The following is a 14,122-nucleotide window of genomic DNA, read 5'->3' as shown; positions in this document are numbered from 1 at the left end:
AATTCTACAGTAGTTGTTGGCATAGATTTTGGTCTGCTTTCAATAAACTTTGTCCAACTGAATCGTGATACTGTTGATTGCGTGGAGCGAGCTGCCCTATCAGTTGAAAACTTGGCTATTTGCAACTTGGCGAGAGGAGCACGTTGACTCTCCATTTTCATACTTCGAGTTGGAATACGAGATACAATCGATTCTACTTCTTGATCAAACGTTGTAGCTTTCCGTCTTTGAATAGTCGGACCCTAGATGCCGATGTGTCACTGTTGGGTGTCGTGTCTCAAATCGGCTGATTCGTGACTTTGACGATAATAACGACAATTCCAAGGTACGCACCATAGGAACATCCAACAAGGTGTCGGCATCATCATCATCATTTTGCAAGATATGTATTTGCACATCGTTTCCAATCCTGATGTGTGACACGTCAAGTTCAGTAGCCACACTCGACCTCCAACTATGTTCTCCAGCATCAGCTTCTTGACCATCGCTCCAATAAATTGAAGCTGAATCATCCATCATTGTCAGTGTAGTATTCTCATCAGGTATAGTATCAGTCTCATGATGGTCCATGTTGTCGCCATGCTCGTTCAGGTCGATACACTCCCATAGCTCAGCGCTACCACCATTGCCATCATCATTCTCTTTGTTTGATTGATTACTAGTATCTTTCATGATATTCTGACTATTATAGTTGCTATCGTCAGATGTTGAGCTTGCGGCTGATGATCGTGGCGAGCTGTTTATGACTCTTAGCTTGAATGCACTGAGTCTGGCACTCTTGTCAAGTAAAGACGAAGAACGAATTCCATGGCTTGTATCAGCCCATGATCTTCGTCGACCCAGTGTTGACAATACACGAGTAGGAGGCTGGACAAATGTGGCACTGATTGTGCTCTTTCGATTGATGAGAGGAGAGCTAGAGGGAGTGGGCGACCATGTAGCACTTCCAAATATGGCTGCCAACATCCAAACGTCCTCTATTCCACGTCTGTTTCTGTATTGTGTGGATTATATTAAAATGCGTCGGTGTTGTCAACAAATTGCAAAATGTCGTGATGTCGTGATAAACAGATCAAACATCTCGAAGAAGAAAGCTTAGAATTTCATCAGTGACGTGTGAACCTCGCTATTAACAATATAAAAACACGCGACGCGAACTGCGAAAGTTGGTGAGGGGGGAGGCGTCTATTGTCTTTGGCGCATTTACACATTGGAGACCTTTGCCATCTCAGCATCGGGATAAATCTTACTGCCAGCGGCGGCAGTAGTAGCACCGGCTTGTTTACTGATATCTTGTGAGGACGCTGCCTGCAATGCGTCTCTCTTTTCTTCTGTTGCTTTTGTGATGATGTATTGGCCAGGGTGGAATATATTGAATGCGACTAAAATTATGGATTAAAAATTAGTTTCAAAAGTAGCAAAACTTAGTACGAGCACACAATGCAATGACGTACATGCGGATAACCACATGAGTAAAGTATCAAACACGAAAAAGAAGACCTCGTGGGTGGACAAGTACCCTCCACTTCCTGTTTTAGTGGTGGAGATTGTTAGCCCGTTTCTGCTGCGTTTTAGCTGCAAATTCACAACAAACCTTCTCCAAACTCAACAACTCGGTATATGGATCGGATCTACAAGGACAAGTCAGCAAAGTCGAATCTTCAAAATAGCAAATTGTCAAGTAACGAATTTGTGTACCATGATCATGGCAGAACTAAAGTAAAGACCGTAGAGAAGGGGGCTCCATTGGGCTCGAACAGTCGGGGCCATTCCTTTGCGAGTTCTAACGTCGAAAATAACCAGATTGCCCAGGAAGAGCGCAAAGCTTGGCACTTGAAGAGCTAAACCAGCCAAAAGAACCTTGATTCCTAGGATATCAATGGTGTTAACATGTGCGATTGATGGGAGTCTAAAGCAGTATAACATACCAAGCTTGGCCAAGTCAGGGTTTGGTGCCAAATAGAGTGTTGCTCCAATGATTTGCACAAGCAGCGTTAAAGCGTCTGAGCTGATGAAAATTAGGCCGATTCTGTCTGGATTCATTATACCGTATTGTCGACCTGCGTGTTTGATCAAACGGGCGCAAATCACTACGATGGAAAAGTATGATGAGGAACGCCTGACCGCCTACAATCAAAGGCTTTCACCCACCGTAATTAATAGCCGCATTGAAAATGGGAGCTAGGATCAAAAACGACTGGCAAATTTCTACTGGCATGAGCATAGTTGGGTTCTGTATCGAGTAGTATCTGGTAGCGAATCCAGAGACTTCCATCGCCATGGGCAAGAGCAGAACCCACATTATCCACGTCCTAACAATAAAAATCATATTCAGAAGGCTTTTAATTGAAATGTTTCTCATTAGCAACACCTACTTGTAACGAATCATTTGGTAGGTATGAACAATAAGGATGAGTATAAAGGCTGCCAATGCAATAAAGTTTGGTGGCAAACTATTCAAATAGTTGGTAAAAGCTCGAAATGTATTGCAACTGGCGCAAACTATTCAGATCATCCCAAAAAACACGAAATCATACTATCAACGTGATTAAAAGGTGATTTCGCACTTACGAGATGGTTTGGCCATAGTAATAGTTGATGTCGGTCATAATGAATGCAGTTTTCAACCTTTGGTCGTGCAGTAATTAATGTTGGCAAGCAGTAACTAGGGCTGCACAAAGTTGGACCAGATATGGGAATCTGGGATTGTCTGCTTCTGACGTGAATTTTGAGGATACTTTGGTTGTTGATTCAGGCATCGATCGACCCGTCTCAAGGAGGAAAAATTCATGGCAGATAGAGCTAAATATTCTAACCCAGACCCTCGTAGGGTAGGAAGTCAGTATAGGCAGAGGAATTAGGCCAATAGTGCCGCGTTTCTATAGAGGCTTGATACAGAAGATCTAAGGAGTTCCTCGGCAGAGCAGCAGCTGTAAATATGCAAATTTACTTATTCAGAGCAAATGTCAGCCCGAAACACGCAAGAAACGAAACCGTGTCTACAGCGTCAAGATCAAACGTGAATATCAAGAATTAGGACCGCGTCAGAATTCAGCTTCCGAGCTCATTCAGGTTGTTTTCATATGTGTTGTGAGAGTGTGACTTTGGCTTCAATACACACAATACAATGAGTCTGTCAAAAGAAGCGGATGTATCGTGGGCGGTCGCCAAGGAGATTACAACGTCATTCTTCAATGAACACGCGCATTCCTTCTTTGGAATTCGTCCATTGATTGAATTCATCAAGAACTTCCCATCCACTTACATTGCCACTGATGCCCTGCCAACCGGTCTGCTCTTCGAGACCATCGTGACGTGCACTACTTATATAATGTCGGAAATCACGGGAAATTCATCTCAAGTCGATAGAGTGTGGTCGTTGGTTCCTTGGTTGTGAGTACATTTGGTCGCAGCAGCAGATACGTGAATTAGCACCTAATCTCGCTCTACACGTGTAGATACGCATGGCATTATACGATTGCTCATCGCTTACAAGCCGGAAGTTGGGACGCACGACTGTTGACCATGTCGTCCATCGCTACCATCTGGGGATTAAGGCAAAGTCCACTGCACGATTATGTGACGTCGAATCGAGACCAACACTCTGCATTACTAGATTGACCTACAACTTTGTCAGGAAGGGCGGCTACAACTGGAAGGACGAAGGTACACATTCAAATGACTTAGCTGTCTACCGATTGTTGAGGACACCCTCTTAGAGGTCTCACCGCAGAATACTCACTTCTCTTCTCTCTCCCTCTAACAGACTACCGCTGGCCTCTACTACGCGACATCCTCAAACCATACCCCCAAGCATACCGCATCTTCAACATAACCTTCATAAGCAACTTCCAGAACGCGCTGCTATTCGGCATAGCGGTGCCATCGTGGGTGGCGTATCGAGCAGCATTAGCTAAAACACGGCCATTTGGAATACGCGATACCATGATTGCTGCTGCATTCTTGGGGTGTCTCACCATGGAAGCAATAGCCGACCAGGAGCAATGGAATTTCCAACAGACAAAGAAGAGATTGATGAAGACACGAAAGCTTGAAGAACTGCCATATCCTTATAATCGCGGATTCTTGGCTGATGGGTTATTCAGATACAGTAGACAGTATGTCTAGTTTTGGTTGTTGGTGATGGAGGTATCAAATCTAAACATTCCTCTTCCTCCCTCTTCTAGTCCAGCATTCTTCTTTGAACAAGCCCAATGGGTCATATATTATCTCTTCTCGGTATCAGCATCTGGACAATACGTTAGTTGGACTGGCGTACCGGCCCTGGTACTCATCGCTCTCTTTAACGGATCCACCGACTTTACAGAATTCTACACCGCCAAAAAGTATCCTCTCTACAAGGCATATCAAAAGACGACTGCTCGCATCATCCCTTGCATCCCAGGGCCTAAAGTCGAAGTAATGGCTGCCAAGATGGCACAAGAAGGCAAAAAGTGATTTGCATTCTATATGTTGAAATAATATAATTCAAGTTGTCTTTACGCATAAATTGTGCCGTTCGATATGTAGATGTGCTTTGAAATAATATAATTCAAGTTGTCTTTACGCATAAGTTGTGCTGTTCGACGTATTTGCCGCTGTTGCGTCCATCGTTTATAAAATATGTCAATGGCGGTACCCTCTGGCATCAGAACATTAAGAACGATAAGACACCTCTCCAGCATGGCCACAGACCGCCAGAAATCATACTACAAATTCCTCATCCCCATCCAATCCAGGTACCGCCCAGCAAACAACAAACCACCTCGGTATGCGTGTCATTGTTGACATTATATTCACACTTCCCAACCAGGTGGATGGACAATGACCAATTCGGACACATCAACAATGCTGTCTACTACTCTCTTTTCGATACAGCAGTCAACATCCATCTATATCAACACTGCGAAACATCAGCTGAAGGGAAATTGGTTGGGTTTGTCAAGGTTGCGCTGGGTTTGTTTTGATGGTTGAAGTAGTCGATGTTTCTGATGCCATTTCTCAGTCAAGCTCATGTCAGTACTTCAAGCCAATGACGTATCCGAATCCAATCACAGTTGGGCTCGCGGTTGAGAAATTGGGAAACACGTCAGTCACGTACAGGTACATTTATGTTGATCATTGAAATGGATTGAAATTATTGAAGCTTCCGACTCAATATCAATATTCAAACCTTTCATGTCTCAGGGTCGCCACATTTGAGGAAAAATCGTTTGGCCCAGCATCAAGTGACAACGAAGCTACCGCCACTGGGACTTTTGTCCATGTATATGTGAACAAGGAAACTGGCAAACCAGAACCAATACCTGAGCATGTCCGGAACGGTCTTTCCAAGCTGCAGATAAAAGCATCACTTTGAAGCCCAATATTAGAGGGAAGCATATGTATATTTTCAAAATACGAGCAGTTTAATTTACTCATCAACGTTTGTGGTGGTTTGACGTTAGCTTTACTTTTTCTTCAGTAAATCTGTTTCTTTTGATTTTGTGGGTCTACTAAATACCAATTTCCCTGCATTGGATACACTTATTCAGCAGATCTTCTTTTGATTGTTGTTGGGTTGTTCTAGTATACGAGATTGGTCGTAAGGCTACTGTCATCGACGAGATCGTCGCGGAGGTGGCTTCGTCGTGGGTTGCTCGTCTTGTTGTTCCTCCGCTTTCTTGTCTTTTTTGACATCCAGCTTTCTTGCATCTTCTTCTTCACTATTCTCTGTTGGAGTCATGGCATAATGTTCTGGCGTTTCGTTCCTAGCGGAGAATGCTAAAAGAAACGAATCAAAACCATGTAATCACAAGAAAAGCTCAATAGCGGTGTACAACACACCCAAACAGACTACTTACGAGATGCCGTCCTTCCAGACGGAGTATCAGAACCAGTAAAAGCATCTCCATCTTCATCACCCTGTTTCTTCGCCTTCTTATAAGGCCCACGTGTATACCCTCTCGCTCGTTCTTTACGAGGAGCATTAACACATGTGTCCGCCTTGCCTAGGTTACAATTCAAAATTTAAGTAAGGGGCTGTAATCGTTGCGTCAAACCAAACGACATACCTAATCGGACACATCTCGAACAAGGCCGAGCTTCGTCGCATCGTTTGCATGCCTTCTTACAAGTAGAACATGCTACTTTCACTTGACGTGACTGTCGTGGTTGACGAGCCTTGGGAGCCGTTGTCGATGTCGTTGATGCCGACTTCTTTTGTTTCTTTTTACTCGGCGTTTCGACTGACGATGATGCATTGTCTTCATCGTCGGTTTCATCTTCATCGTCAGCTGGTGGTGTGGAAGTCGCTACTGTTACTAACTTATTATTGCTGGTTGACGTTAATAAACCATTTCTTGTCGTTCTAGTCATAGTTCGAGATAGAGGCAGTGGTGGTGGTGCTCGCTTCTCAGGTAAACCTAACCTAGTATCACCGTTAAACCTGGAATTGCGGCGTTCCAGCTTTACTCTGCGTTCAGTGGGAAGTATTGGCGGTGGCGGTGGCATCAGCATAGATGCACCTTCCGGAATTACATTGGCATTTAGCTTTACAGAAGCAGCCTTTCTACTACTATTGCTGCGGATGATACTCGGTTGCCTGTTTATTATGTCGCCAGTGCCACTATCACTTGATGTCGTAGAAGATTGCGACACTAGTGCAGGCACATTGTCGTTAATTGGATATGTAAAATTGTATTCGAGCCGTTGTAAGTGACTTGTCGGTGATGTCGGGTGTGCGGTAAACGGAAACCGTGCTATTGATGCCAGGATGGCGGCTGCTTCAGGAGTGGCTCCTGGTGTTGCAGATGGGCTAGGCAGATTTGATTCGGATCGCATCCCAGGGAATGGTGAATGTGTCCTTGTCGGTGCTGGAGTTAGCATTGCTGCGGCCTGAGTGTCGAGTAAGCTCTTGATAAATTGTAGACCGTCATCTACCACAATCGGCGTTGAAGCATTCTAACGACACAGGAAAGGAATAATGATTGATCGGGATTCAGAAATAAATAGCGGGAAAGCGAGGAACGAGAAACAGAGTCATACCACGGTGGACATGGCCACTCGAGGAGGGCTATGTAACTCCAAGTTGAGACCCAGAAAGGGTTGTTCCTCTTCATCCGCAAATACAGATCGAGTTGTACTGTTATTACGTGACGATATTGCCGCGTTGCCATCCGAATTATCACGTTGGTTGAAATTAAAGTACTGTGCAAGAGCATCAACATCAGCGTCATCTCGGCTTCCTGCAAGACGAAACCGATCTCGTGATAAATCTCCATGCGATGCATCAATGACAGAGGTGAATAACTGGGTGATGAAAGAAAAGTGTGTTGGTTAAGCACAGTCAGGTTTTCACACGATCAACGAGTTGGAGAATGACAAAAGAATGCCACGGTCAGACTCAATAGCGTGTCCAAATTGATCATGAATGAATAAAATGAACATCATTGATAAGCAGATTACCAGTGGAACTGCCTCAAGATTCAAATTAGTGGAGGACATTGTTGATCACCCAACCCAACGATGCAATTGTCATGAGTCAGTCAAGCCAGCTCTATTCTATTTAGCAAAAGATACGAGATTCTACTTGAAACAACACGTGAGTCATTAACTCAAATGCATATAGTTGACTCCAAACTGAGAATGAAAACACACGAGATTACGATAGTTCTTTGCCTCGAAACTTACGGGAAAGGTAGTTCTCTGCTTCACACGTATATGCGTTCTAGAATGAACAGTCCTCTTTTGGCCTGGAAGGATGAATGCTTCGCTTGTAAATGAAATTGTGTTATTTTGGTGTTTGGAGTTTGGATTAGCACTCGTGCGAGAACGAATATGCGAAAAGACGCGTCAAAATTGCATAAATCTGAAGCCAATAACCAATATATATTCATATATACAAAACAAAAAAACTTTACACAACTGCTGCTGGGGCTAATTCCATCTTTGGAAGATGAGACGTCTTACTCGTCATGACTTCCTGCAGCCGTTGTCCTTGCTCTTGCATACTACCTCCCATCGACATAGATGGCAAGTTCTTTAGTCGATACACGTAAGCTGCACCGTTGTCATCACCGGTTAAAATGGCTGGTGTAATGGGCGAGAACGACACCGTTGTTAATTGTCGATCCAAAACGGGATGCGTAATGGCAGGGTCCAGCCTAATTATTGTTGTAGATGTTAGACCAACTGTTGTGGCTCTCCTTTGAGCAACAAAAATCGCTTATGGTCGTTTACCCTGAAAACAACAAGTCCCACACTTCTAAACGACCATTAGCCGAGACACACCCAAATACAGTAGATGCGTGTGGAGACCATGCTACATCCAATACAGCTTCCTAGATGCCCAATAGAAGTTGTGTTCAGTTATCTGCGAGATCTATGAGTTGTTGTGGAGCTAATACAATCGCCCACCTTGCCATTTTGGAATTTGAGAGGTGCATCAGGCGATTCTTGATTCCACAGCCTGACAGTCCAATCCGCCGAGCAAGACAAGAAACATGATGGAAGGAAGGGCGACCACCTAACACGATATACAGGCCCTTGATGACCAGAAAATGTGGACAGATACTGTTCGTGATATGAGGTAGAGCACTTGTGCAGACATCCATCTTCTGTGCCGACAATATACCTGCATAATATTTGTCGATGATCAGAATTTCACAAAAAACAAGTCTCCAAACTCAGCAATCTCTGCGTGCTCACATGCTGTTGTCAGTCGGATGGAAGTCAAAGCATAAGCCACCACTGTGTCTGGCCATGAAGCCGCTGTTTCGAGTTGGAGAACCTGCCTTGACCTCTTGCTTCTCACTCACTCGTTTCAGGGTCATGAGATCTAGAGACATCAGGGGTGTTCTTCAGAATGAGAAATAAAGGTTTGAAGGAGGATCCATATAGCACTTACTGGAGCACTCCAATCCCTTCCGTATCATCCATTGAACAACACGACCATCAGTAGACACCGATACAAGTATCTCTCCACGTGAATTACCATCACCAACAGCACGTTCCCGTTCAATCCATTTGAGTTCCCATACTGGATCACGATGTTTACCAGCCACTTCACTTGAGTCAAGCACCATGCCATTCGCTATGTCCTTGATTCGAACATCATATACGGCTATACGACCATCCATGTATCCCGCTGCCAGCAGACATGGATTGGCATTACTAAAGTCCAAAGCAGTCACTGGCGATTTAGCAGGGTATATTCGTTCTGGCCATTCTGGATTTTTCAACGACCAACATAGAATGAGCCCTGGTGCTGCATCGGGATTGTGTTTGGCTTCTCCGTATGCGATTGCCAGTACGTTCTATAAATGTTTTGATTTGGAAGTAACTAGAGAATCCGCAAAACAAAAGGTCCTGAACAAACGAAAATACCTGGTTTTGGCCATTCCAAGCAATGTAATTGACAGACCTTCCTCTCGTCAATTCACATCTAAAGGACCAAAGTAATTGCAGACTTGGAATATCGGCCGGTAGATCGGTAAGAGAATGTGCTGCAGATACAATAATGGTTAAGATACCGCATTTTGTATTTGATTGCGAAGTAAGTCTTACCATGGTTGGCCAGTACTCGAGAACCTCCGATTGCACTAGCTTGTCGTAAAGTAGTAGGAATTCCAAGAGCGAGTTGACTTGCGCCGCCACGCAAAGGTCGACCAGGGGCATTTGGATTTTGTGAGCCGATTTCGTCTTCGATATCTGGAACTTCACGATACGACATGAGACGTTTCAAATAATTGTTTCCAACTACTGCACGCTCCATAGTCTGTAACGAAGAGCGCAAAGAATCTTGATTGATCTGGATGGAGATTGAAAGAATTGTTTAATTATCAAGCGCACCAAAACAATACTGCAACGCTCGTTATCATTGAAAAAATTGACTCACTGCAAGAAGCTCTGATGCATGTTGTTGATGTGTCTGTGTTCCAGTTTCTCGGGCGGCATTCGCATCGGCATCATTCCACCCACCAGCATAACTGGCCCTTCCACTCTCAGGATCTCCCATGTATGTCGACATGCCAGCAGTGCTAGCACCGCCCATCATTGATGAAGCTAATGCCATATCGTGACGTGTGCCCATTGCAAAGTTCACAGATTCAGCAATGGTGGATGATTGAATGTGTGAGCCTAAAGGACCCGAGGCACCAAAATCTGCTGACGGTAAAGCATCGATATCAGCTTCATGACCACTATAGAATAATTGGTGAGTATCCGAGCAAAAAAGGTCGTAAGAGTGGTAATAAACCTACGTTTCATCTCCTCCATCCCCCCTCTGGTCATTTGTTGCATTATTCTCTCCCATAGCATCAGCAATACTCCATATATTAACCTGACAGTCAGCATTGACAGATCTCACTGCAGTTGCTTGTACATCCTTGGTTTTAAGAGCATTGTTTAAAGTCTGAGTGGATCGATCCACAAAATTATCAGAACTTGGCCGTGCCACTTTGATCTAGTACAAAAAACGTTAGCTCTAGATGAAGATGTAACAGATTCCGAAACGGATGAATCAAACCCACTTCTTTATATCTTGCGTTATCGGCCTTCACTTGTATGGCTTCTTCAGATTCAGACGGTACAATCTTACTCGGGATGTCCAACAGCCATATGGTCTCTGTTTCCGTCAGCACTATATTGAGACGTTGTTCTGGATCTGCTTCCACACGCCGAGTGGCTCGTAACAAACTCCACTCTGATGCTTTAGTCTTTGCACCAGCTAATTCACCTCCTGCTAAAAATGGTGTCCTAGTTAGCAAACACAAACAAAAGTAAACATCAGAGATCTAAAATGCCACATATCAAACCTTCTCCACGCTCATCATCTGAATCAGCGCTGACCATGGAACTGGAGTCCTCATCCCGTTCGCTATCAGACACTGCAGAGATCTTTGAACTGAAACTGAGGCCTCCAGCTCCTTGAGCAGCAGATTTCCCTGCGAACACAGATGTCTTCCATGATCCAACAGTCATGGACTCGATGTTATTCAGAGCATCTTGCACTGATTCCCTCTATCGTCAAATGGTGATGAGACAAACCACAAGAAAAAAGAGGACGAATCGCGAGTAGTTACCCCTATACTTGATTCTGCTACAGACATGTCATTGACACCACGATGCCGAGCAGGCTGTTGCCTCACAGGCCCGAGTAGACTGACGGGCGTAACATCGATACCCTCGTCATCGTATACTACGACAGGAGCATTTTTCTGAGCAGCGGCTGGACCACCACGAGAAGTATGATCTGGCAACCGTTCGACTTGAGCATGCGAGCCTCTTGCGAATCTAGCGTTTGAACCACCGAACGGTTGCTGCTGTTGTGACATGTTGGAGCGCATGAATGATGCATCGGGTTTACGAGGATGGGGGACATTTGGAGATTCTAATTGGATGGAGGCAACGGACGACCGTCCGGATCTATTTGGTATCTTTGGTCTAGATAGATATGGAATGAGTGTGTTGGTTGGTAATTGGATTGTAATAGTAATAAGAACAGAATAGATCCCTGGACGTACAATTGTGGAGGATGTTTTGGCTTATGGGCATCTCCAGCCACCCCTCGTGACCTGGTTGATCCATCCATCGTTCATAAATATTAAGCTTGTTCTCTGCCGTCAACAACTAGATTCAAAACTGGTGTTTTGCTATCGCTGTGTGTTGACGAGATTCACGGTATCGTCGACGGGTCAGTCGCGACAATTTATTTTACAATTATTTAGTACTTTGGATCCTACTTTTAAATGCTTTCACGCTTTAAACCGAAAAGAGCAGCAATTGTAAGGAGAACTGTGATGGACCACTTTCCGACGTGATTTCACGATCAAACACGTGGAAGACACGTGGATTTACAAAATTATATCGATCTTACGTGGATAAACAGCAGATTAACCGATTGAAGTTTGAGAAAGATTGCTTCCTGTGGTATTGTCAATCTCTTTGTGTAGAATAGTTTGAAGGAAGCTGAAGTAAGGTCGACACTAGTATTTATCCCGACATCTTTACTAACAATGTACGTGCTCTAGTGGCTGAATCTCCGGCTTCTTTGGTCAATTTTGCAGTGTTTGATCCATCATTAGCTCCAACGGAGGAATCAGCTGGAGACCAGATTTGCTACTTTTATCCCCCCATCACGGCAAAGGATGAGAAAATACGCCAGGTCGGACTCGCTCAAGCCATGATCAACTTCACAAAGTAATACTCTTGTTGTCGTGTTGTGTTGACATCACATTTATGAACCAACGCCCCTAATAGGACGTTCTCACCAAACCTACCCTGCGAAAACATACATACAAAGAAGCATAGAATAGCCATGATACAGCCAGAGCCGAGCTACTGGTTAATGATGGTGGGTCTGTTACAGAGCTTGAGCACACTCCAGTGTTGAACGACTCAACGATTTGTAGAAAGTGAAGCTAGCTACTGCCATGAGAACTGGTCGTGATGGAAAAAAGACTCTGGAGCATCTGGACGCTGATCTACCTGATGCCGTCGTGAAACACATTTTGTGGAGAGCATACCACGCCTTTAGAGTAAGCACTACCTTTCAACGCTATGCTTACTCAATACCATACTAATCTTGATTCCAACCTAGCTATTCCACAAATCCTTTGCTCATGTCAATCATGCTCAATCGCCCGTGGCTCTCCGGCAACGTCTCGACGAATTCTTTTCTGGATACTTGATGAAACTGACTCCTACTCTAAGTCACCCAGACTTGGTATCAGCACTAGAAGGAGTCCACTTCCTGCCACTGGATCGCACGTCGTATCTGCAAACTGTATCCTTTGTCCAGGATCTAGAAGCTCGTTTTGGAAATGTCACTGCTACAGTGGTTTTATGGAGACATCATCTAGTGTCGAGTGGACTAAAAGATTTGCTGGATTTGAAGAGCTTTTATGATTACATTACAGATCCTGAAACGGGAAAGATTGCTGATGGAATTGTGAGCATGGTGAAACCCAAAGGAGAGGTGTGTCTTGTGCAAAAAAACTTGAGTTGATCCACAAGTATTTCGCCCGCTAACTAATTCTTATATCTAGTCGGTGATTGCATCGCGACCTACAACACTCAGGCCAACAGCTGCAGCTTTGGCTCTCCAGAACGCCCATTCATCATCGGATATATCATCAATGTTGTTTTCAGCATTGACATCACGATCATCTCGCTTTACTGGATTTATTGTGCCGTCCTTTAATCCCTCAGAGATTTCCGTCCCTGTGCATCCGAAAAAGCTGTTTATTGGACGAGATGCAGAGGAAATGTTTGTCGTCCTCTACCAGGTATTGGTGTTTATTTATCCTTTTTCCCGATTTTTCACAACTATATTCATCTCATTTAATGATTAGAATCAAGACGAATTGACAATAGCTCTCTTTATATCTACGGCCGAATCCCACTCACAGACTGTACCTCCATCGGTACAAGCTAGAGATCGAACCTTTTATACTGCTCTGTCTGCATTCCTAGAGTCCCGGTGTCCTCACTTATCATCAGTCATATCAGATGGATTTTCAAGAACTCGGAAAATCAGGTATGGATCGACCAAAAAAAGCCAATGACATCGCTATTCATCAATATTTCATCATACTGACATTACCATTTCAATTGCTAGTGAATATACCGACCAACACTATCGATACCTCTATTACAATGCCGCCAACCTGGCCTTCAAGACATCCATTGGAACTTCAAAATCCGCGATGGTCACTCCCGAAATTGCGCAGTGTCTCAACGAAATACATGAAGACTTTGAAAGGTATGTCGTAGGCCTTTGCAATTTTTTTTCCTATGATGCTCATCATGTTTCCTACATCATTGATACAGTACGGCTCTAAATTTGACTGAAACAAGTGTTCGATCTGTTGCAGAGTTTTGGATCTTAGCACGGAAATCTGAAGGACGTGAGTTCTATCTGGTCCTACCAAAGGCAGAAATGACTCTACTCGACGTGGACGGTATGCATGTCAATTAAAGCAATACAGTTGTTGCAATATTTGTAGCCTAAACCTATGTGGCATCAGTTAAGAATGATTTTTTTTCTCTTTCGTTTAGAGGAAATGCAGAAATTGACACACTCGTACTTTTCGAATATCTTTTTGGATTAAAGATATTCTCGTGTAAAAATCACAAATGC

At 44.0% G+C, this 14,122-nt stretch overlaps 4 protein-coding genes across 4 annotated transcripts; 2 read left to right on the top strand and 2 right to left on the bottom strand.

The window, feature by feature from the left end:
* Positions 1-4,683: 4,683 nt before the first annotated feature.
* On the top strand, positions 4,684-5,359 carry SmJEL517_g05372 (uncharacterized protein; the record flags this gene model as incomplete). The annotated part of the gene is made up of 4 exons (XM_031171298.1): positions 4,684-4,739; positions 4,814-4,946; positions 5,006-5,103; positions 5,188-5,359. The coding sequence occupies 4 exons, from the start codon at positions 4,684-4,686 to the stop codon at positions 5,357-5,359; spliced, it is 459 nt and encodes a 152-aa protein (XP_031022732.1).
* A 237-nt stretch (positions 5,360-5,596) lies between these two features.
* SmJEL517_g05371 (uncharacterized protein) lies at positions 5,597-7,485 on the bottom strand (the record flags this gene model as incomplete). Its single annotated transcript, XM_031171297.1, has 5 exons — positions 5,597-5,763; positions 5,844-5,990; positions 6,054-6,942; positions 7,027-7,290; positions 7,447-7,485. The coding sequence occupies 5 exons, from the start codon at positions 7,483-7,485 to the stop codon at positions 5,597-5,599; spliced, it is 1,506 nt and encodes a 501-aa protein (XP_031022735.1).
* A 412-nt stretch (positions 7,486-7,897) lies between these two features.
* SmJEL517_g05370 (uncharacterized protein) lies at positions 7,898-11,572 on the bottom strand (the record flags this gene model as incomplete). The annotated part of the gene is made up of 13 exons (XM_031171296.1): positions 7,898-8,144; positions 8,221-8,321; positions 8,398-8,614; positions 8,689-8,818; positions 8,888-9,296; positions 9,367-9,485; positions 9,547-9,757; positions 9,878-10,181; positions 10,242-10,444; positions 10,512-10,723; positions 10,797-11,001; positions 11,064-11,424; positions 11,505-11,572. The coding sequence occupies 13 exons, from the start codon at positions 11,570-11,572 to the stop codon at positions 7,898-7,900; spliced, it is 2,787 nt and encodes a 928-aa protein (XP_031022734.1).
* Positions 11,573-12,298: 726 nt separating this feature from the next.
* SmJEL517_g05369 (uncharacterized protein) lies at positions 12,299-14,093 on the top strand (the record flags this gene model as incomplete). Its single annotated transcript, XM_031171295.1, has 8 exons — positions 12,299-12,334; positions 12,393-12,518; positions 12,581-12,958; positions 13,029-13,268; positions 13,335-13,519; positions 13,601-13,744; positions 13,813-13,943; positions 14,041-14,093. 8 exons carry the CDS (start codon positions 12,299-12,301, stop codon positions 14,091-14,093), a joined length of 1,293 nt encoding a protein of 430 aa, XP_031022702.1.
* Between the last annotated feature and the right edge of the window lie 29 nt (positions 14,094-14,122).

The sequence above is a fragment of the Synchytrium microbalum genome, assembly GCF_006535985.1.
Source record: "Synchytrium microbalum strain JEL517 chromosome Unknown SmJEL517_scf0048, whole genome shotgun sequence".
NCBI lineage: Eukaryota > Fungi > Chytridiomycota > Chytridiomycetes > Synchytriales > Synchytriaceae > Synchytrium > Synchytrium microbalum.
The sequence above is the reverse complement of the archived record's forward strand: the minus strand, read 5'-3'. Positions and strand labels throughout refer to the sequence as shown.